Source organism: Lynx rufus, unplaced genomic scaffold (genome assembly GCF_022079265.1).
Source record: "Lynx rufus isolate CCGP_SWC_20201006 ecotype Redwood Valley unplaced genomic scaffold, mLynRuf1.p SCAF_24, whole genome shotgun sequence".
Lineage (NCBI taxonomy): Eukaryota > Metazoa > Chordata > Mammalia > Carnivora > Felidae > Lynx > Lynx rufus.
In genome coordinates this window covers 1333050-1355100 of record NW_025814839.1, presented here as the reverse complement: position 1 = coordinate 1355100, position 22051 = coordinate 1333050, and the positions used below count along the sequence as shown (strand labels likewise).

The 22051-nt window shown below is 62.3% G+C and overlaps 3 protein-coding genes across 14 annotated transcripts in view; 2 read left to right on the top strand and 1 right to left on the bottom strand.

Annotated features, from left to right (window-relative positions):
• OGFOD2 (2-oxoglutarate and iron dependent oxygenase domain containing 2) lies at nt 1-5646 on the top strand. Its single transcript, XM_047088399.1, has 7 exons — nt 1-687; nt 1130-1186; nt 1909-2022; nt 2112-2211; nt 3676-3803; nt 4059-4316; nt 4391-5646. The coding sequence occupies exons 1-7, from the start codon at nt 556-558 to the stop codon at nt 4652-4654; spliced, it is 1053 nt and encodes a 350-aa protein (XP_046944355.1). The 5' UTR covers nt 1-555; the 3' UTR covers nt 4655-5646.
• A 411-nt stretch (nt 5647-6057) lies between these two features.
• ARL6IP4 (ADP ribosylation factor like GTPase 6 interacting protein 4) lies at nt 6058-8462 on the top strand. Of its 3 annotated transcripts, none has more exons than XM_047088230.1 (6): nt 6058-6267; nt 6527-6700; nt 7150-7440; nt 7524-7641; nt 8041-8110; nt 8190-8462. In XM_047088230.1, exons 2-6 carry the CDS (start codon nt 6538-6540, stop codon nt 8244-8246), a joined length of 699 nt encoding a protein of 232 aa, XP_046944186.1. In that variant the 5' UTR covers nt 6058-6267; nt 6527-6537; the 3' UTR covers nt 8247-8462. The 3 variants fall into 3 exon arrangements, with proteins under 3 accessions (XP_046944186.1, XP_046944184.1, XP_046944185.1); XM_047088228.1 differs by having other exon boundaries at nt 7126-7440; XM_047088229.1 differs by lacking the exon at nt 6058-6267 and adding an exon at nt 6276-6361 and having other exon boundaries at nt 7126-7440.
• Nucleotides 8463-9090: 628 nt separating this feature from the next.
• The window catches only part of PITPNM2 (phosphatidylinositol transfer protein membrane associated 2), a 145348-nt gene continuing 132387 nt past the window's right edge, over nt 9091-22051 (bottom strand). For 2 of the 10 annotated variants that reach the window (XM_047088217.1, XM_047088219.1), the window contains 17 exons: nt 21454-21701; nt 20867-21056; nt 20623-20742; nt 19808-20025; nt 19178-19356; nt 17938-18108; nt 17254-17403; nt 16026-16190; nt 15202-15363; nt 14270-14418; nt 13843-13959; nt 13413-13529; nt 13163-13311; nt 12920-13069; nt 12373-12556; nt 12158-12286; nt 9091-12056 (listed from right to left, as the gene is read on the bottom strand). In XM_047088217.1, the coding sequence (XP_046944173.1) occupies nt 11733-12056; nt 12158-12286; nt 12373-12556; nt 12920-13069; nt 13163-13311; nt 13413-13529; nt 13843-13959; nt 14270-14418; nt 15202-15363; nt 16026-16190; nt 17254-17403; nt 17938-18108; nt 19178-19356; nt 19808-20025; nt 20623-20742; nt 20867-21056; nt 21454-21701 (2922 nt within the window). In that variant the 3' untranslated portion in view covers nt 9091-11732. The remainder of the gene's footprint in view (nt 12057-12157; nt 12287-12372; nt 12557-12919; nt 13070-13162; nt 13312-13412; nt 13530-13842; nt 13960-14269; nt 14419-15201; nt 15364-16025; nt 16191-17253; nt 17404-17937; nt 18109-19177; nt 19357-19807; nt 20026-20622; nt 20743-20866; nt 21057-21453; nt 21702-22051) is intronic. The other 8 variants (XM_047088221.1, XM_047088225.1, XM_047088220.1 and 5 more) reach the window with 5 other exon arrangements.

Genomic DNA, 22051 nt, shown 5'->3' with positions numbered 1-22051 from the left:
GGGCCGTCAGCAGCGAATCTGGAGACCGTGGCGGAGGCTCGAGGAGTGCCGGGTAGGGACCCGGGCAGAATGCTAAACCCGAGTTCAGACGCACAGAACTGGATAGTCGGGAGAGAACGAGACCGGACCCCAGAACTCCTGTCCTCCTGGCGTTGGCCGCCTCTTCAGAAGCTCCGAGCAGAAAAGGAAGGCAGCGTTGAAGCAAAACGTCTTGCGGTTCCAAGTCCCGACTTGTCCCCGGCCTGTGAAGGTGCGGCTCAGTTTGCCTATCTGTAAAGTGCGGTGATTAATCCCCACGTCGTGGATGGGGGAACTGTGAGGCGGAACGAGAAGACCACACGCTCTGTCCGCCGAGGCTGCTCGCCCCAGTCCGGCCCCGGAGCGTCTTTCCCCATTGCAGACCCGTTTTCTGGGGCGGAGTCTTCGTCCTCTTCGGCACTTGCGAACTCAGAACGGACCCTTGCCTCCCGTTCCACCGCCGCGCCCCCACCCCCGTCGGGGGCGTGCCGGAAGTGCCCCTACGGAACCCTGCGGGGCGACGCTCGCCTCTTCACCATGGCGACAGCTGGGGTCCCGAGGCGCTTCTGCCGCTGCGCCTGCTTCTGCTCGGAGAACTTGTACGTGGCGCGCTACCGGCTCCACGTGCGCTTCCGGGGCGAGGAGCAGCTTCGCCGGGACTACGGCCCGGTGAGTGGCCCCCAGTGGCTCTGCGGAGAAATGGGCGGGGCGGGGTGATGGGGGAGGGGTGGCGGAGGAGGGACCTCTGTCCCCCAGGTCTTGTGCTTTGCCCGGGTGTTCAGATGTGACAACAAGAATGACTTAATCTCTGGGTGCCTCGCTTTCTTCACCTTAAAGGGGGATAATAGTGTCTCTTTAGTGAGGTTGTCGTAAGGAATGAATGAATGAATGAATGAATGGAACATACAGGTAAAGTGCTGAGGGCAGGGCCAGGCTCGGCGCGCTCTCGGTGTTGTCTGTTTTGCGTGCTTATCGAATTTCATCCTCGCAATGATCCTGTGAGGTCCAGGCTCTCGTCTGCATCTTAACCTGGGGAAACTGAGGCTCAGAGGCGTTAAGTGACTTACTCACAAGGTCACACAGTTGAGCTCCCTGGACTTTCTGCTCTCAGATCCTGCGCAGCCGAGGATGTGTCAGCCCCCAAGACTTCCAGCAGCTATTAGCAGAGGTAACGCTCCCCACCCTCGCGGACCCCCTCCACACCCAGCCTAGCCCTTCCTCTTTAGGTTGTGTCAGCAGTTTGGGGGGGGGGTGTCCTTCCCGTGTCCACTCACCGCAGTATCTGTGTCCTGACACCAGAAAAAGAGAAAGTGGCAAATGCCAGGTCGTCTACCCCACGCCCTCCTGAGACGAGACACTTTTGCTTAAAGAGGGAATTACTGGCCCGAAGTGTCACAGCAGGTGGAGTTGAGATCCCACCCGGGACCGCCCGGCTCTGGCTCCCAGCTCTTCGTCTGTCCACCCACCCCCTTTGGCTGGTGCCAGGGCTGCTCCATCTTCCACCTCCTCCTCCATCTGAGGGTTAGTAACGGGAAACTTCCTAGGCGAGCCCTCCGCAGCCTCTGGAACACAGGACTGGCTGGGATTCCATTCCCCTCCCTCGGGGGCCCAGCTGGCCGAGGTATGGGGAGGGGCTCTCATCCTTGCCAGGCCCTGAGTGGTGCAACCAGGCCCTGAGTGGCGGCATGGGCCCCTACTAGAAGGAGTTGCGTTCAGCCAGCAGCTTGGCACCTGCAGTTTACCCTGATCGAGTCAGGCGTGTAGGGAGACTGGGCTGTCAGCCCAGGTCCTGCTCTGGCCTTCCTGAGCCTCAGTTTCCTCATCTGTACAATGACCTTGGGGGGTGACGGGCGGCCCCATCTGGATGACCAGGCCCTGTGCCATCCCCAGCTCGAGGAGGAGGTGGAACGGCGGCAGCGGCTGGGGCAGGAGGCGGCTGCCAGGAAAGCCCTCATCGCGAGCTCCTACCACCCGGTGCGGCCTCACATCTACAACACGCTGCAGGTACCTGGTCGGGGCAGGTTACTGGAAGGAGGTGGAGGCAGCCGGCACCGGAGGCCGTCTGCCCCACAGCCGGTGTGTTTTGCCCCCAGGATGAGGCCCTGGCCCCTGAGTTTTTGGCCGCAGCTGAGTACAGCACATCGCCGGGTGCAGACCTTGAAGGCCTTCTCCAGCGGCTGGAGACAGTGTCTGGTGAGACCTTGGCCCCATCACCCGGTAGGACTAGGACGAAGGGGTGGGGTCCCTCCACCTACCATGTCTGCCTCCAGAATCTAAGCCAGCAGGAGCTAGAAGGGCTGGCGGGACCCGCCGGGAGCAGGGCATCTGTATTCACTTACTCACTTGCCCACTTGCCTGTGTCAGGTATGAGCCAGCCGGCACACTCGAATGGGGGTGACTGAAGAACTTAACGAAGGGACAGCTGACACAGGACCACCCCCCTCCCCCCTCTCCCTGGGGGTGAGGGGGGTGGGGAGCAGACAGTTCCTTATCCCTAGACCTGGAGAAGTGGGCAAGAGTGAGTGTCTTGAGCCTGCCACGACCTGGAGCTGTGGGAGAGGGGCGGGAAGCAGCTGCCAGGAAGCAGCTGTGGCCTCGAGCAGAAGCACAAAGCCATGGCAAACTCAGAAATGCCGCATCTCTCTGGCCTTTGAGTCTCCTGCTGGGATCTCCCATGGGCTAACCCTAGCAGGAAGTCTGGCCCTTCCGAGTTCCTTAAGCCCTCTGCCTCAGTTTCATCATCTGTGAAACGGGAGCAATAGTAATACCCGTCTGCTAAAGTGTGATTAAGTGAGGTAACATGCCTAAAGGGCTGGGTGCATAGCATCTAGAGGTTTCCTCAGTCTTACGGTTACGGTTATTCCTAGGCCTAGGGGATACTTTGGGGAGATAGGTGCAAGGTGTTGCTCCCCTTATCAAGCCCGTGCTCTGTTGTGAGGCACAGGGTGGAGTGTGAATGAAACATCCCCTCCCAGCCCGGGGGCATCCCTCCTCATTCCCATCCACTCCCCAACAGTGGAGATCGTGTAACGGTTGGGTGAAGGCTGTCGGCTGTGAGTTGGCCAAAAGTGTGGGGGCACACCAGCCGTGCACCCCAGGGTGTTGGTGCATCTGCCAAGGAATGTTTGCATTTCCGTTCGGAGCTTGGCCTCTCCCTACCAGGACCCGGCAAGAAAGAGCAGCCCCCCTCAGCCTTTCTGTGTGGCGAACAGAGGCTCCAGGAGGCACTTCAGTTGGGGTTCAAGTGTTGGTGGCTCATGGGGTGCGGTGCAGAGAAAGCTTGGCGCTGGCCCTGTGATCCCTGCTGGGCTCCATCACTGGCCTGCTGGGGGTCATTGGGCTAATCCCTTCCCACCTCTGGGTCTCACCAGAACCCACATCTGAGTCTGGTGGCCAGGCTGTGGACACCTGCGGCAGCAGGAGGAGAGGCTCCAGGGACAAATAAGGGGACCCGAGAATAGGCCCCTCTGCTGCCCACACATTATGTCATTAATGGTCACAACAGCCCTGAGAAGTGAGTACCTGTGTTATCCCCATTGTACAGATGAGGAAACTGAGGCTGAGGGAAGTGAAAAGACGTGCCCAGGCTCACAGCTCACAAGGAGACTGAAACCCACACGGAGGCTCCCAGCCAACAGACTGTCCCTCCTTCCGCAGGGGAGAAGCGTATCTACCGGCTGCCGGTCTTTACGGCGCCATTCTGCCAGGCCCTGCTGGAGGAACTGGAGCACTTCGAGCACTCGGACATGCCCAAGGGAAGACCCAACACCATGAACAACTATGGGGTAGGTGAGGCTCCCTCCGGGGGGCCCGAGGCGGCAGGGAGCCGGGGCTGGGGAGCCGTGGCTGCAGTGCGAGAGAAGAGCTGTTGGGTCCCATTGGTCTTGGTCTCCCAGTCTGTAAGATGAGGTCGGGTTATTTTGAAGTTAAGCCCATCGATATCTGCAAAGCGCTGCTGTCCTTAGGAAGGGACTCCCCGCAGGGACCCAGGGTGAGGCCCCCACCAGTTTCCCTGCCGACTCCCAGGATCCCCCCCCCAGGTGTTGCTGCACGAGCTAGGCCTGGATGAGCCACTGGTGACTCCGCTGCGGGAACGCTTCCTGCAGCCACTGATGGCCCTGCTGTACCCAGACTGCGGTGGGGGCTGGCTCGACAGCCACCGTGCCTTTGTGGTCAAATATGCACCGGGCCAGGACCGTGAGCTAGGCTGCCACTATGATAATGCTGAACTCACCCTCAACGTGGCCCTTGGCAAGGCCTTCACGGGGGGCGCCCTATACTTCGGGGACCTCTTCCAGGTTAGTGTGTGTGACCCGGGGGGCAGGGCCTGGGGCAGCCAGGAGTGCCCAGGCCTGAGCTCCGCTGTCTGCAGGCACCTTCAGCCCTGGCCAGGCCCCTGGAGGTGGAACACGTGGTGGGCCGGGGCATCCTGCACCGGGGTGGCCAGCTGCACGGGGCCCGGCCCCTAGGCACTGGCGAGCGCTGGAACCTTGTCGTCTGGCTCCGGGCCTCTGCTGTGCGCAACCGCCTGTGCCCCATGTGCTGCCGGAAACCTGAGCTGGTGGACGACGATGGCTTCGGCGACGGCTTCACTCGCGAGGAGCCCACCACGGTGGATGTGTGCGCACTGACCTGAGTCTGGTTGGGGCCAGTGTCGGGGTGGCATGGCAGGGCTCTGCCACCTTGGGTTGGGCAGGGCAAGAATAAACTCCCTGCAGCCCTCAGGCACTTCTTGGTTCAAAAGGACACACAAGCCTCGGAGTCATTCTTTCAGCAGACAGGTTGGTTTAGGTCAGGTGTGTTAGAACCAGAGCCTGAGATGAGGATTCCTGTGCAGGTGGTTTGTTGAGGGAATACCTTCTGGAGAAGGGCGTGAGGGAAGGACAGGACAGGAAGGAGCTGGGCCAAGATGTGGTTTCAGAGGGCACCTAGCTTCAGCCCAATCCCACCAAGCGCCCTAGAGCATGAATGTAGCAGTTTGCCCCCTGCATCGGTTATTGGCTCACAGGTGTGTCAGGGCCGGGCTGGTGGGGTGGGTGGGGAGGTGGTGGTTCCCAGTGGCCCAGGGAACCTTCCAGAGAAGAGTACAGGTATGAGTTAGGACACCACAGCCTGGGTGAGTGCATCTGTCTATGAAGGGGATCTGGGTGAGCCATCGATAGCAACTTCTAGTTGGTGTCGGGCGCTTTCCACAGAGGGGTTGAGAGCAGGGGCTCTGGAGCCAGCCTGCCTGGGTTCAAATTCTGATCCTGCTGCTTCCAGCTGTGTGGCTGCAAGTAAGCCCCTTGACCTCTTTGTGCTTTAGTTTTCCTTATCTGGGAAGTACCTATCTCCGAAAGCTGTTGTGAGAGTGAAACGATTTAATGTATATAAAGTGCTTTATAACAGCCCTCTATGTTTGCTGTTGTTCTTGAAAAACTTGCAACTTGGCCGCCCCCAAATTGGATGAAGAGTGCAGCTGTGATGGGTTTGGGCTGTACACCTGAAAACCAGGGGTTCCCATATTGAAATCTTGAGTTCCGGCCTCGCGGGGAAGGTGGGAAGGTCTGGAACACCAGGCTCCAGCCCACACTGGAGAAATCAGCTGGAGCAGAGCCTCCGCTGCTGCTCACGCTGGACAGGCTTGTGGCGCATTCCCTCACAGGGGTCCCTTCCTGGCTCACTGTCATGATCTCTCCGGCCCCTATGGCTATTTGTTCGCGACCTCTATTACCAGGTGGGGACGCTGGAATGACTAAGGTGTCCCCCGGCCTGCCAGGGTGGACAGGACGGCAGGCATCTCAAGGAGGAAAGAGGCGCACGGTCGGGTCGCCTCCTTCCCTGGGTCTTCAGGGAGGCTGGAGAAGGGCGGTCTGAGAAGAGCGGGGAGCACGGCCGAAGCCTGGATCCCCTGCTTCCCTCTTCCGGAGGTGGGCGAGCCACACCGTTTCTCCCGCAGCCCTGGAAGCGGAACCTGGGGCTTCGGGACTAAAGGAGGCAGCCCCTCGCTTCCCAGCCGGACGGCCTCTGGGAGCACTGCCCAGGCCGGAAGTCGCCTCGCCGCCGCTTCCTCACGTGAAGGCGTGGCGCGGATCGGGTGGTCACGCCCGATGGGCGGTTGAGGAAGGAACGGAGCAGCTGCGGGGACCTTCCCCAAGGCTGCGAGGCGGCGGAGGCCGCGCGGGTGGAGGACAGGAGCGCGCGGGGAGGGATTCGGGACGCACCTGGCAGCCGGGGACCGCGGCCGCTCCTAGGGGCGCCAGAGCGCCGGTGCGCAGGCGTGGAGCGGCCGGGCGGGGGCGAGCCCTTAAAGGGGTAGAGGATCCGGGAGTCGGCGCAGGACCCGAGGTCCCCGGGGGTCGGGGTGGGTGAGGATCGTGCGGTGGCCGCGGACCCCCTCAAGTCCCTGCCCCGGGTGGTGATGGGTAGTGGGCCCTCGAGAGCCAGGCCCCGAGAAGAGCCGCCCGTGGAGCCCAGTCTGGGGATCGGCTCTGTGAGCTTCAGTTTGAGCGTGTCTCCCCGTCTCCAGCCCGCGGCGCTATGGCTCACGTCAGCTCTCGCAAGCGCTCGAGGAGTCGAAGCCGGTCCCGGGGGCGAGGGTCCGAAAAGAGAAGGAAGAAGAGCAGTAAGGATGTCCCGAAGAGCTGCTCGGCTTCTAGATCCCAAGACCACAAGGCCAGCACCATCTCCTCTGGGGCGGAGGGTGAGGACCGGAGGGAATGGGAAAGGGGTGTGGGAACTTCAGGGAGGAAGCTGCGGGCAGGCCCGGGCGGGCGTCCCTGCATGGCTGTGAGCAGTGCTCAGAGGAGTGCAGAATGTAGGACCTCCGTATCCAGATCGAAAGACCTTCAGATTCTAGGGGCTGGGCCAGCCCGTTGTGTAAGGATTGAAGGGAGCACGTAATGGTGCTTTTTGAGCAGCAGGATTTGAGATAGGGGCTTGGCTGCCCTGCTCCTGGTCAAACAGCGACAGGGTGAAGCCCAGAAAGTGCCTCTCCAGGGAGCGCTGATTCCTGCTCTGGCTGGAAAGCCCGGCCTGGAGGGTCTCACCCCTCAGTAGTCCCCCTAAGCCTGCCACAGGCCAGAGCCAGGGGATAAAGGTTTACCTCTTCCCCTCCTGGCCTTCCAGCCTCACCTTCTCCCTGCATCACAGAGAGAAGCAAGCACAAGGCCCGGAGGAGACCACGATCCAGCTCCTCCTCCTCTTCTTCCAGTTCTTCTAGCTCTTCTTCCTCTTCGTCCTCCTCCTCTTCCTCCAGTGGTGGCCGGAAGAAGCGGGGGAAGCACAAGGACAAGAAGAGGAAGAAGAAGAAGAAGAAGAAAAGGAAGAAGAAGCTGAAGAAGAAAGGCAAGGAGAAGACAAAGGTTCAGCAGGGGGAGGCTCTGCCGGGACCCTCGCTGGACCAGTGGCACCGATCAGCCGAGGAGGAAGAGGACGGCCCAGGTATGGTGCCTCCCAGCGTGCAGGAGGGGAAGGGCCCCCTCCCTGAGACCCAGCTGCCGACTCCCTGCCAACTCCCCTTGCAGTCCTGACGGATGAACAGAAGTCCCGCATCCAGGCCATGAAGCCCATGACCAAGGAGGAGTGGGATGCTCGGCAGAGTGTCATCCGCAAGGTGGTGGACCCGGAGACAGGACGCACCAGGTGGGAGCGCTTGGCAAAGCTCAGCCCCACACGCTCTGCACTCTCAGGAGGAGGGGCGACGGCTGCTGCGCTAAAAAGCCAAAGACAGGAGAAGGGCAGTTAACTCATTTCTGGGAGTTTTTAGGCTGTTCCTCCCTGTTGCCCAGAGCGAGCACTTACAGGGGCTGGAAGGGCCTTGAGGAATGTCTTCAAAGAGCCAGTTGGCCGGTCTGGTGGCAGACCCTACCCAGCTGCCTTTATCACTATCCCAAGGGTGGGAGAGAGGGAGAGGTGGGAAGCATCTATGTTCCACCCGCTCAGGGTAGCAGGGGCCTGCGCCCTGGCATCTCTTTGCCAGGTGGGTCTGGTTCTGTTGCTCTGGCATTAAGAGGCTCAGCCTCCTCTCCCCTCCTCCCCCAGGCTCATTAAGGGAGATGGCGAGGTCTTAGAGGAAATCGTAACTAAGGAACGACACCGAGAGATCAACAAGGTTTGTGTCACCCCTTTGCCCGGGGTCCACGCCCAGCTCTGTTTCTGATGGGTCTCCTCCCATGCGCTTTCTTCTCCAGCAAGCTACCCGCGGGGATGGCCTGGCTTTCCAGATGCGAGCAGGGCTGTTGCCCTGAGGGCCCTGCTGGCTAAGTGCTGGTGGCGTGGCCTGGAGACTGGCTTCAGAGTGGGCAGCAGGAAGCCCAGTGGGTGCTGTTTGCCTTTCCTCCTGCGGACTGGCCTCTGGCCCAGCCTCCTCTCAGACGCAGGGGGTGAGGACGGGGTCACTGGCCTCATCAGCTCCTCCTGCAAGAGCGTCACTTCCCAAATATTAAATGTTCCCTGGTTGGAAACTTTGTTAGGTCGGCTTTTTGTGCTGAAGGGAGGGAAGGTTGCTACCCAACTTCCAGAGGACAAAGGAGGCCTATAGGACTTTTGGGGGGAAGGTGGGGTGTACCCTGACGTTCGTGAAGACCAGCCACCTTTGCTCTGCTCATCCTCCGGTCTGCCTGCTTAGACCAGACCCTGACCCTGACCCTCAGCTGAATCCCAAACCCAGAGACGTGGCTTTTAAACCCCATCCCCTCAGATTTGGAGGGAGGCTGCTTCCTGCACTGTTTATTCTGCAGATGACAACCGCGCAGAGTCCTGGTGCTGGGGCCGGGCCGCCGGGGTGGGAATCCTGGCCCACGTTACTAGCTGTGACCTCTGTAGAGCAGAGAGGCTTTCAGCATCCACCTGGCTGGGCTGCTGTGAGGATGAACCGAGTTCATGCCCAGGAAGGGGCTGGGAGGAGGCCCGGTGCAGGGGAAGGCTGGCATAAGCGTACTGGTGTTACAGTCAGCGTAGCAGGCACTGTTGATTGGGAAGGACATCCTCTCCCCACCACAGCTTTAGCTCTGGGACAGGCCGTGCCCCCACCCCAGATCCCCTCCCCACCCTGTGCTCTGTGGTTGCTGGTGCAGTAAAGAGACCCAGAAGGAAGCCTTCCTGCTTCTTTAATTGGTGTAACAGACAACGACACTGTATACAGAGCACACTCAGGCCCAAAGGTGCAGGGAAAGCAAGGGCGGATGGGGCGAGTCAGGACACGGCTCACACACGGCCCAGACAGAGAGACAGGAGGGGCCGAGACGAGAAAACTAACGAGGTGGGGTGGGGGGGCGTGGGGAGTGGGGTGGTGGAGGGGCAGCTCATAAAGAGCTGGGAAAGTTGGGGGTGGGGTCTCTGCTGAATCCGTCTTTAGAAATCAAAGAGAAGGCAGGCGGTTGGATCTGGGGTGGTGGGCGGAGGCTCAGTGTGGGGTTGGGAGTGGGACTAAGGCTTCTACTCTAACAGGCCTGGGGTGGGGGTGGCAGTCAGCAAGGCCTGCCTCACCCTTTGGTTACGACTGGTCAGGCCTGAGCCCTGCAGCTCAGCACCCAACACTGTAAACATTTTTGGTATTTTTAAAGGACTCTGCCCTCCCTCTCTTAGTTTCTGAAAAACTGGTGCTTCCTTAAGAGGAGAATGTGCCAAAAGGAATCTTAAGGGAGGCAGGAAGCAGACCTGGATATAGAAGAGAGATGTCAACGGGGGGGGGGGGGGGGCTGCCCATCTCACCATCTATGGCTAAGGGCCACTGGGAGAGGCCCAGGGGACTATTGCTGTTGTCCTTGGCATGGCTGGCGGCTGGGCAGGCAGGCGGGGAGTGCGGAGCCTGGGGGAGCTGCCCCCTGGGAGAGGCCGAGCCCACTGCCCACATGGCCTCCCCGGGCCAGGAGGCCTCCCAGCCTGTATTGCAGGTGGGCCCAAGGCTCTTCCAGGTGCTTCTCCAGATGGCTGGTCACCGAGGCAGTAGGCAAGATGGGGTGAGGTGGGACCAACAGAGAAGGAGGCACTGGCCACAGGGGCCCCTCGCTGGGGCTGTGATTGTCGGGCCAAGCGATTTCCCGCCGGGGAGCAGAGTGGGGGTCAGATATTGCACTTTCATTGCAACACTTACATTAAAACTTGGTCCATAAAATAATCGTTGCTTTATACAGAACGCCTGAAACAAAAACAAAAAGCTACATCTTAAATATGAACAAACCCTGAAGGTCCTATTCCTCCAGAAATTTTTCTCTGCACAAAATAAATAGCTTTCACTCTGTATAGACCCACTTTTGCAGAACATTTACACAACCCTTTGGCTGTACATATCTACACACGGGAAAATGTGAACATCAATCTGCGTGCCTCCCCATCCCAGCCTATGAGGCCCTGAGGCCGTATCCAGGTTGGCAGCAGCTTCTCAGAGTGGGAGCCTGGCCAGGCAGGCTCCCCCGCCTTGTAGAAGAAGGTAGAGGAGCAGTCGAAGGGCCGCCCGGAGCCGAGCGCCATAGCTGAGATCGTGGTCGGTTCTGGGGAGGGAGGGCTGATGCTCAGACCCAGCGTGCAGGACATCGTGGTCCTTGACAGGTGGGGAATGAAGTCGTGGCTGCCCGCCCTTAAGCTAACGAAGCAAGTTGTGGCTTCTTAGATTCGGCATCAAAACGGAATTGGCATTAAAAAAACTTAAGTGTGTGCCCATTCACCCCAGAGTAGAAATTCAGTGGAATTAATGGGGGTCAGGTGAGGCAGGGACCCCACACCTCACTGCGTGGGCAGGGGGCAGGGCCCCGGGACCCAGAACCAGGCTGGACTCCATCACAGTGCTGGGTGTTTTCATGTGGAGGGGCTGCGCTTGGTACTGAAAGAGTTAAGAAAAGGAAGCAGCCAAGGATTGCTCATTTAAAAAAACCTCATAGAAATCAGATTGGATAAGTAGAAAGGTGTAGAAACGCAGGAGAGCCGAGGCACGTGGCCTTGACTGATGGCAGGCGAGGAGTGGGAGAGGAGGCCGGGCCTGGCCAGGCCCAGGAGCCCGAGGCGTGGCTTCTCGGGAGCCGGCTCCGGGCCTCGCCAGCCTCGCTGCCAGACTGGGTTCCAGGTGGGGCAGGTGGACAGATGGGTAGGGATCCGGGGCTGCCACAGCGTTGGCGGGCCAGGCGGAGCTGCAGAAATTAAGATATGGCCTTTCTCTTCCTGCTTGCACAAGGATTTGCCACCCTGGAGCCTTCTGTGTGGCAATAGGTCCCAGATCAGCAAACGTTGGATTTCCATGCATGTCCACGAGTCTGTAGCCACAGGAGACGGTAATGGATCTCCACTCTCAAAAATCAGTGCAAGACCAGTGAGGTTGAACAGTTGAGTAACTAGAGTTAACAAGAAGCAGGCTGTCCCCCGTCGGAGTTGCTACCAAGTGGGAGGGGACCTGGGGGTCAGGGTGAGCTAGTGGATGGGAGGTGGCAGGCGGGGCCTGGGCCCAGGATGCTGGGAGGTCAATGCAGGGCAAGTGTCTGGGAGTGCCTTTCGGGCCAGTCCACGTGGGGAGTCCTGGTCCCTCTGTCATCCTGGGACAGGTTTTCCTGCAAGCTGGAACCCCTCAGACCCTAGGACATGAGGCAGGGCTGGGAGGGCTGTGTGGCACGGCCTATGTCCTCCGCCAGGCCCTGGGACAAGCTTGTCTCCAGCCGACATTGTGTGCCCAGGCCAGGCCTCCTGGCGGGGCTGGCCGCCCTGGCCTAGCACCACGGAGACCACAAGGCCTCGCTAACGGTGTCCTACTTGGGGCCCGCGGCTGCCCCTGGCTCAAGCCGGCCGGCCATGGTGCGGCCCCAACAGCCGGCCGCTACGCTCATGCTGCGTTGTCCCCGCTGCTCGACGTCCGCCTGGTTCTGTGTCCGCTCCTGCCGGTGGCCGGGCCCGCTGGGCTGGGCCGAGATGGTGCGGAGCAGGTGGTTCCGGGAGCGCAGGAAGTCCCCCTGGCCAGGCAGGCCAAAGCTGCCTTTTCGCAGTGCCATGCGGGTGGCCGCATTGCGGGCTGGCCGCGCCCGGTGGTTGTACTTGAGCTGGGCGAGGTGCGCCGCGTAGCCGTCCGTGATGAACTGCAGAGGAGGGCGGTGAGGAAGACGGCCGTCACGGGGTGGGCTGTCGGGGCCGCCCGCCCCCGCCTGCCCTCCCTGCCCACCACGACTTGCCCACCCACCTGGCACTGCTGCTGCAGCTTCTTGGTGGGCCGGCCGACGATGTAGATCTGCATGGGGGACAGGCTGATGGAGCTGTAGACCGCCACGTCCTTGGTGGAGCCGTAGGCCGCGTGCACGCGCAGGTGCAGCTGTGGGCGAGACGTGTGGGCGTGGCCCGGCTCTCCCACCCAGCCCCGCCCCCGCCCCCGCCCCGTCCCTGCCGCCTGGAACCCACCTCGGAGATGAGCAGCTTCAGGAAGTTGGCCTTGTGCCTCAGCGGGTCGTGCACCAGGCCGTCACAGAAGGACACCACGCCGTGGGGGAAGTTGTGCTGGGCCAGCCACGCCACCACCCGCTGCTTCTGCATGTCAGGCCGGCCAGTCACGTAGATGATGAGGTAGCCCAGGTCCTGCCAGTGCCTGGCGACGAGGGGCAGGACTGGGTGTCCCACGGCTGCCAGGTCTTCCCTCCCGGGCCACCCTGCCTGCTTGCCCAGCCGCAGGACACTGCATCTCTGGGCTCGGCAGAAATAGTAATAGCCACGAGGACGGTCACACAGGTCACACGGTCTGACGCCCTCTGTGGCAAGTACAACCGGTCTTGTCGGGAGCCCCACTTCTCAGGTGAGGAACTGAGACATCAACATTAAGAGGTCACCCGGCGAGCTGCTGGTGGTGCTGACTCCGTGAGCCCCTGCTCTGGTGCCCAGAGCCCTCCCCAACTTGGCCTCCAGGAGCTTCCTGCCCCTGAGCCCACCCACCGTGCCCTTGGGCGTCACTCACCGCACCACGTCCACGGCCCCGGCCCGCACTTTTGGGTCACTGCCCATGATGGACACGCTGGCAGCAAAGGAGCCATCGATACTGAAGACCACGAACTCCGTGCCCTTGGGCAGCACGGTGATGTAGCTGTCGGCAAACGTGTGGTCTCCCCTGGGAGGGGGAGCTCATCAGAACCCACCAGACCCTCTTCTTCCTGCCCCAGAGGTGGCCGGCCTGGCCTGCTCGCCCCCCAGAGGCACGTACCTGACCACCATCTTGATGGGGTAGACACCCACACCCAGGCGGTGGGTCTCTGGGATGGTGTAGGAGACCCGCCCGCTGCTGTTGGTCACCAGCGTGTCTAGGTACAGCCACTCGCCCGAGGGCGGCTGCATCATGATGTGCACATCCACCTGGGGGCCGGGCAGGCTGGTCACGAAGGGGCTGGGCCCTTGGCCTCCCCAGCCAGAGGGAGGCAAGGGTAGGGGCTCCCACAACCTCCCCACGTCCTTACCTTCTCCCCAGTCAGGGTGACCATGTCCAGGGGCCCATACATGAACCGGCCCGTCAGAACCTGCGGGCCGTCCTCGTTGGCGACTGCGTCATTGATCCGGTGGTTGGCGGTCACGTTCTGGGGACGGGAGGAGCGAGGCTGGGTCAGGGTAGGGGATGGAGGGGTGGCTGGGATCTCCTGGGCCTGGTGGGTGGGCACGGGCTTAAAGCAAGATGGCCCAGGTTCAAGTCCAGCTCAGCCACCTGCCCTACACGGCCTTGGCACATCCCTGTCTCTAAATGGGGCAACAGCTCCAACCTCACGGACTGAGGATTAAGTAACACAGCACGCTTCTCTGCGACTTGGTTTCCTCATCTGTGATATGGTGTCTTCTTTCGAGGATTTAACAGGACAACAGCCTCGGGGCCTGGACGCCCAGAGGCCTCCTCACCCGCAGCTTCACGTGGGTCCTCTTGCGCTGCCACTTTTCTCTCGGCTTGGAGGGGGTGAACACGGAAACCTCTTTGCCGTCCAGCTCCAAGATGCTGGAATTGTCATGCCTCATGACCTGGGAGGGAAGAAGCAGCCCATGGGGCAGACTCAGGAACCAGAAACGCAGGAGCCTGTGCGGGGCGGGGGGGGCACTATTCAACCCACTACAGTCTGCCTCCTGGTCCTCCCCAGATTCACATGTCTCATGAATGTGCAGTAACAGCCGCCCCATCCCCGTGTCTGCGAGGGTTCCTCCATCCTGCTTGCTCTGGGGTCTGATGGGAGCACGCCCCCCCCCCATCTATGAAATGGGGCCATGTCAGCGGTGGCGTCATCTGGTCCTACTTGCAAGGCCCTAGTGCTCCTAGCGCTGGGCCCCAGGATACCTGTCTCAGCAGGAAGGAGACTACATCCGTTGACTCCCAGTAGCTGGCGTGGAAGAGGTGGGGCAGGGCCACGGTGGGGAAGGCTGTCAGTGCGTCAGGGCAGTACAGGGCGTAGTCGATCCGCTTCTGGCCCCACCACTTGGCTGCAACTGCCAGGAGGGATCCTTGACCGGGCTGGACCTCAGGAGGTTCCCAGGCCCCGCAGGCTTGGCTCAGCCCGAAGACTAGACCCTCCTCTGACCAGGGAGAGGGGTGCAGCCACAGCGAACCTCCTCCCCCCTGGCTGGGTGACAGAGGGGAGCAGGGAAGGTGCAGGACCCCAGGACGGTGCACAAGCAGCCAGAAGGCCCTGGGTGCGGGGGTGGGGGAGGAGCGTGTGGAGTTAGGGGGCTGGGGACAATCCCAGGCTGGAGATGATAGGTCTATCCCTGGCCCTGTCGCTGATCCTGTTGACCCCCTGCCCTGGGCCCTGCTGCTGTCCTCTCCAGGCTCTCCTGCCCCTCCCCCCCACATCTGCCCTGCAGGCCTCAGGCTGGTGACAGGCTTTGCAGAGGTGAACCCCGAGGCAAGGCCTGCCGTCCTGGTCCCCATTCGGGGCTGGGAAACCCCCTAGCTCCAGAAAAGGGTTATCAGATGCCTTTCTGCTAGGTTCACACAGACACTTGGTAAATGGTGCCTGATGGGGGTCAGGGCTCTTGTGAGTTCTGCCTGCGGCCTGCCACATGGGACAGGCAGGCAGTCCCTTGGCCATCACCCCCCCAGTCAACCCCTCTACGTCCTCCCCAGACCTGAGTGCTCCCAGCCCAAGCCTCTAGCTCTCAGGTTAGGCCACAGAGCGTAGGACCTGGCGGTGAGATGTGCTTGGAAATGGTGAGTGACCCCAGTTAGAGGAGGCGAGCGTGTGTGGGCAGAGGCCATGTGACGCCCGGTACCTTCTCTGATGTCCAAGTCGGGGAGGTGGGGGGCCCACTCCAGGCTGGGGCTCCCCTGCTGGGCCTGTGGGTGGGGGCCCAGGGTAGAGGGGGGTGGGGGGGGCAGGGCGAGCAGAGACAGGCGCCTGACGCTGGGGGTATGGCTGAGCGACCCTGGGGCCTCTGAGAAGCAAGAACAACGAGGAAGGGGTCAGTCACGCCGGGCCCACCAGGAAGGACACCGGGAAGAGTGCCAGGCTCCCTCCTCACAGAAGGACGCCCACGCCAGCCTCAGCTCAGGTGCCCCTGAGCAGGCAGGCAGTCACTAGTCGAGGAGGACAGAGTGGGCGGCTGGCCCTGGCGAACTGAGAGGGGGTGGCCTGGGCTCCACTTCCAGCTGCTGAGAAGCTTCTGAGGTGGGCAGGAGCAGCAAAGGAGCGGCCGCAGCGAGATCTCGCCTCCCCAGCTCCCCTCAGCTGCCCCTCTGGTTATCTGGTTCTGCCTGCTTGTCCAGAAACAGCCCACAGCTTCCTCTTCCGGGAGCACCGGGCCCTCCGGGGTTAGGACCCCTCTTCCCGGCCCGTCGCCTCCCAGCTGCCGGGATGGTACCGCCCATCTCGTGCCGCCTGGACTTGGCCCCGCTGGGCTGCCCCGGCCATCCCCCCTCCCTCGAGTCCGCTACGGACATCTGGGATTGTTGTAGGCGTTTAGCGGCATCCCTGGCGACTGCCCGCCAGGCACTGCCCGCTATCTCGGGGTGGTGCCGGGGGCGGGAAGGGCGCAGACCCCTGCTATGACAGAGGGGAGGGCCAGGGAACGCAGGCCCTGGGTGCTGCTGCACTCACTCTGGGCAATGCTGGATGCTGTGTAGCTCTCGGCCATGCCCGACACCTGGCTGGCGATGCTGATCTCACTGGCTCGGCGGAAGCCTCGGGTGGCGGGGGCTGTGCCGGGCGAGGAGGGGGCTGCGTGCTCTTGAAAGACTGTGCTGTGGGTCTGGAGTGCGTCCGCTGTGGGTGGACAGGGACCAGAGAGGCCAGTGGGTAAGACAGGCACTCCTCCTCCAGCTCAGCACCCCCACCCCCACCCCCGGCGCCCTGAGCAGTGGGAGGCAGGGCCCGGTGTGCCCTGGGCTGGGCGGGCAAGGCCGACCCCTCCCACTGCAGACGAACGGTGGCATCTGAGCACGACTGGCAGTGAGGGCAGGCCCAAGCATGCCGGGGCCTGACTGCTCGGGGCTGACAGGGCAGGGTATGGAGCCGGGGCAGGGACGGACAGACGGACCGACACAGACACAACAGGTAGGGAGGCAAGGCGGCCAGGCTCAAGCCCCCCCTGGCCACGCTTCTTACCCAATACACAGCTCCTGATCTCGTCCAGCCCTCCCAGCCTCCCGGGCTCTGCCCGGCCTGGTGTGACCCGCGGCCCCCTGCAGCTGGGTTTGAGGGGCACTTACAACAGGGGCCCGAGTGGTCTCCCAGGGGCACCCAATGCTGGGCACTGAGGATGAGGCAACACCCCTGCACGTCTCCCGCATGGGCCACACTGAGCCCGCCCTGCGTGTGTGTCCGGGAACAGAGGCAGGTGCTGAGGGCTCACCTGGGCCCTGGGCTGAGGGCAGGGCAGAGCAGGGAGAGCGGGGCTCAGCTAGAGAACTCACATGCAGATGGGGACTCCCTCAGGGAAGGTAAGGAGTGGGACCCTGAGTATCAAACCCTCCCAGGACCAGAGGTTTCTCCTGGGGAGCAGGTGGGATGAGGCTCAAGGTTCCACCCCATCTCCTAGCTGCCCCCACCAGCCTCACAAATGGGAGACAGAGCCCTTGGACTGACGCCCGTGCTAGGTGTCCCTGGGAGAGCCGGTCCCCTCTCTGGGCTCCGAGGCTCCGAGGCTCCGAGGAGCCTAGGGAGGAGGGGCCGGGACCTGATCCTTAAGACTTGTCCTGTCTGGTCTCTGTGGGATGCCACTAGGGTCCCACAGGCTCCAAGTGGCCAAGGAGGGCATGGGAAAGCCCCTGGGGACCAGCAGTCAGCCAGCGAAGCAGACGCCACCACGAATGGGGGTGTTACACACACTCAGCACAGTCCGGGCTCGGGCGGGGCCCGTCTTGGCAGGTGAGCGCGGGAACGGGGATACTGGTTTCCAGGAAGCCGTCTCCTGGGGGGAGAGGGGCCAGGGGCCCACCCTCTAGGACCAGCTCGGGGTTTCTCTGCACTGTCTCAACTGGAGGCAGACGGGAGAGAACAGACGGGACAAGAACAGACACTCTCGTGGGCAGTCCAGACGTGCTCCTCCGACAGACACGTGGGGCTCCTTCAAGACCAGGACGTGACAGGACACACTCGAGGGTGGGGCGGGGGGATGGGGCCTTCTCGGGGAGGGTCGGGAGCGGGCGATGGGCTGCCTTCACACATGTTCCCTGCTCAGACCCATTCTGCAGCCCCTTCCCATCCTGTGCCCCCTCGCCAGCCACTGCCACGATGGGTTCTCGCACGGTCCCTCCAGGTCCCCAGCTCTGTCTTGGGCAACAGGGTGGGAATCTGGGTCCCAGTCTGCCTCCTGGCACCTGGGGTGAGGCCCTGACCTGTGAGGCCACGTCATTCCTCCCTGGCTGGGGTGTGTGGGGCTAATCCCCCCCGCCACCTGGTATACCGGGGACCCAGCTTCCGAGGAGCTCGGCGCAGGCTGTGACTTCCCACCCGGCAGGGGCCCCAGGAGCGCCCCCGCCCAGGGCCCAGGCCCCCCCGCGGGTCTCACCCAGCAGCGTGGAGCAGCCGTCCCCCAGCGGGTAGCGCTGGTAGCGGGGGATGCTGAAAGGCGGCAGGGCGTGGAACCTCCGCTCCAGCAGCGGCTCCAGGCGGGAGGCCGACGGGTCCGCGGGGTGGAAGAGGTTATAGACTTGCTGGCAGGCTGGCCGCAGCTGGAAAACTGGGGAGGGCAGGGGTGGGATCGCAGAGCCCTAAGGAGGCTGGGGTCCGCAGCACGAGGGGTGGGGGGTCCGGAAGCATCCAAAAGCATGTCTCTTGATTTGGGGTCTGACCGTTTATTAACCAGGTGTTCTTAAACTGAGCGGAGTGGATGCAGCCCTGGCTGTGAGGTGGGGCTGCTACTCCACGAGATGTCTCACTTTAAACACACACACACACACACACACACACACACACACACACACACACACAGTTACAGGTGCTGTATCGTCTTCGAGCTCTCCTCCACCCCCCATTTGACACAAAAATGTTGGCGTTCTTCATTCCAGCACTGCGAGTCCTACCCGACCCTTTAACGGCTGCAGCCCCCTCCATGGACAAACCGTTACAACGATTACAGATAACGTTGCCATAATGTCACTGTTCCTAAGTCTCTGTCCACTTACACATATATAAGCCAGCGCTTACTTGCTCTTGGGCAAGTGTCTACACCCTTCTGAGCCTCGGTTGACCCCTCTGTGACCTGGGGATGTAACACGAGCCCTGCAAGTCTCCACTCCCGTAAGGATGTCAGGGCTCCCTGGCCACACTGGCTGACCCCTGGGGCATACAGTGCAGGGATCCTTGCTCTGATAGGCTGCTCGGCCAGTAAGTCACTCTTCCCTGTCCCTGTAGCCATGAGGAGGGGCTCTGGAGCAGTGTGCTTACGGCCCTTCTGAAACTGGGAAGCCAGGCACCCAGGAGGAGCTCTTCCTTAGGGGAAGATCCTGGGCCCCAGAGACTGGGTCCGTCCCTATCTGATCGCGGGGCAGCCCTCTCACTTCTGGACCTCAGCTCCCAGAGGTGCCTTGAAGATTAAACAGCAGGGGCCAGGGGCTGGAGGCTGGAGACTGAGCTGCTAGAGTAGGAGCAAAGGGGAGCAGGGGGCCTATGCTGGGGAGGGCAGAATGAGGCAGGCTGATGCAGGAACGGGCCTGGGATGTGGCCATGGCCTTGTGACAGGGCTCCACTGAGACCCTCAACCCAGCTCATACACCCCCTGCCCTGCCCTGCCCCTGCAGAGCTCTCACCATCCAGGGCAGGGATGACAGTCTTCCTCAAGGCCAGGACCAGCCCCAGCGGGCACCCGAACAGGAAGAGGTCTGAGATCTCAAAGTCAAACTTCCCCGCAGCCCCTGTGCCGTCCAGCATGGTGGAGCTGCTTGAGTGGCGGGAGCTGGGCTCGTTCCTCAGCACGCTGGCGTGGAGGCTGCAGACGGGGGGTGGGGTGGGGGGGTGGCTCGTGAGGCGGCACCACAGCCCTTCCTTTCTCCGCATTGGCTTGCCCTCAGTCTCCCAAAGGAAGCCCCCGAGGGGTCATCAGGCCCAAACGAGCCTCGACCCCTGTGTTGTCCTGCAGATGTGGCCACCTCTGGTGACAGCTGGTCCCAACCTCCCTAGGGATGCCACTGCCTTTGGAACAGCTGTCCCTGGTCAGTTTTGCCCCCTGACTGGGCTTCACCCCTGGACAAACTGTCCCCTTGGGCTCAAGATGGCCCTTGCTTGTACAAGACCCCAGAGGCACCCAACACTCACGTTGGCCAGCAGCCTGACCTGGTTGACGGCCTCAAACCTGGGTGTCCCTCCCTCTTGGAGTCACCCCTCCTCACCAGGCCATGGGCCTCACGGTCTGACCCTTGGGTCCCACCGGCCTCACCCACCTGGACAGGAAGGCCTGGTGCTGCTGGATGGTGTCCAGCTCATAGGTGGACGAGTCACTCCTCTTTCGGGGCAACTGTCTTTTGGGGTCTTCGACACCATTGCTTCGGGGGATATCAATGTTGCTGCGGCTCAGGTGCCGGCTGCTCTCCAGGCCACCGCTGCCACTGCCGCCATGTGCCGCATTGACCAGGGTGCCCGGGGACAGCAGGTCAGTGTCCTGGAACAGCCCCATGCAGGCTCACTGCCCGGTGGCTGCTGGCCTGGGCCCTGCTTCAGTGTCCTCCCTCCTGACTCCGGGCCTACTGGCCACTGCCCAGCCAGCGTCTCACCCACGCCGGAGAGGAGAAAGCCCTGTCTCCTAGTCGTGCCACTGTCCCCCCAACCCACTGGCCAAGTCCCAACAGCCTTCATTCCTGCCTGAACTGGCTACCCGGATCTTCGTGATCTCCCACTGATCTCACCGCCTTGCTCGGCCCACCCAGGCCATTTGCTCCTGTGCCCCAGGGACGTCGGATCCTCTCCCCTGCTGGGAAGTTCAGAGGAGCCGCCTGCCACACCTTCCAGGACCAGACCCCAGCTCCGCGCGGTGAGGACCTTGCTTTGCACCTGCCGGAGCCTCATGTGCTCTAGGCTTGGTCCTGCGACAGCTGCTCACCTGCCCCGTGCACCCACCCCGCCACCTCTGGGCACCCGTACTGGAAACCTCTGCCCTTCCCTTGCCTTTACCGCAGCCCTGGGGGATGTTTGGGGCTAAAGGGTGACACAGTTTCTATCCCGGGGTTCCCCTGCTCTGGGGGCCATGAGAAGCTGATACCTGCATGCTGGCCACGCTGCCCCGGCGGCTGCTGCTCTGACTCTCAGACACTGGCTGATTGCTGTAGCATAAGGCATCGAAGGCCAGGATGCCCCCGACGCAGTCCCCAATCAGGCAGATCTACAGGGGGAGAGGCCCCAGAGGCCTGAGTGCCCGCCCTGTTTGCTGGGGTGCCGGCCAGGGAGAGCCACCACCTCTTGCCCTGCAGGGTTTCTGTCTTCCCTTCCTTCATCCCACGACTCACCTGCCCGTTGAAGGTCATGCCCTCCTGGGACTTGATGAAGTCCCCGTAGGCAAGGTTGGCCCGCTGAATCACCGTGGCAATCGCCTCCTGGTACTGGGGTGAGGAGGTGGCCAGCAGGGGCAGGGCGGCCAGGGGGATGTGGTCCTGGCTGCTGGACAGACAGCCTTCATCGTGGCTGTAGGGGCTAAGGCTGGGGGAGGGGGCCCGGTCAGAAGAGAGCAGGAGGCCTCAGCTCGGCCCAGTGGGCCCCTCTCCCCGGCCAGGGCAGCAGGGCTGGGGCTGCCTGCCACCTGAGGGCCTCCGCTGTGACTCGGCAAACCTCACGGGGTCACTTGTGGGCCAGGCCTTGGAAGTTTGAGGCACAGGGCGGGGGAGTAAGGCCCTCTGTCCCAGAGGCGGGTCAGCGTCTTCCACGTCACAGACAGGGCAAGTGCTAGTCTCCTCTGTAAGCTCAGCCATCTGTACAGGTTTTGCCACCTCCAGACGGAAGGGGCTGGATGCCGAGTCTGGACATCTAGACGGGGGTCCTGACACTAGGGGAGAAGCCTGACCCTCAGGGCCAGGTGGTCTGGGGCCTATGCACTCACTTGGAGACGAGGGCAAAGGCATCAGAGCAGATGGGTGGGCAGGGCACCAGGCGGATGGCGAGGTGGCCCAGGGCGCTGGGGTAGTGCACACGCATGACGGTGTCGAACACGGTGGCGATGGTGTTGGCGTCGCCCTGCTTGGAGCTGGGGTCCCCGGCACCCGTGTCCAGGATGGTGCCTCCATGCAGCAGCAGGAGCAGCACGTGGATCTTGGAGGCTGGCGCAGCCAGGGGTGGGCTGACCTCGTCCTGTGCAGGTCAGTGGGGGGAGGGGGGGCGTGGCATCAACTCCCTGCGGACTCAACCCCTTGCCGGGTCCTTGTCACCCCAGGAGGAGGCCCATCTGGCCCACTGTTCCCTCTGAGAACCCCGATTTCAGTTCCTGAGCTACAGGGCCTGGTGTTAGCCACCTCGACCCCTTCCCTGGGGGAGGCGGCGATGGCCCCTTTCTTCCTCCCCAAGAGCAGCCCTGTTCCCATCAGCCAGTCTGAACAAAAGCACAGACTCCGCTTCCTGTCAGGGGGCCCAGGCAGCAGTTTCTGGCCTTGGCGAGGAGGCACAGGCGCATCCCATGGGGGGGCCTCTGGAGCCCGCCTGCC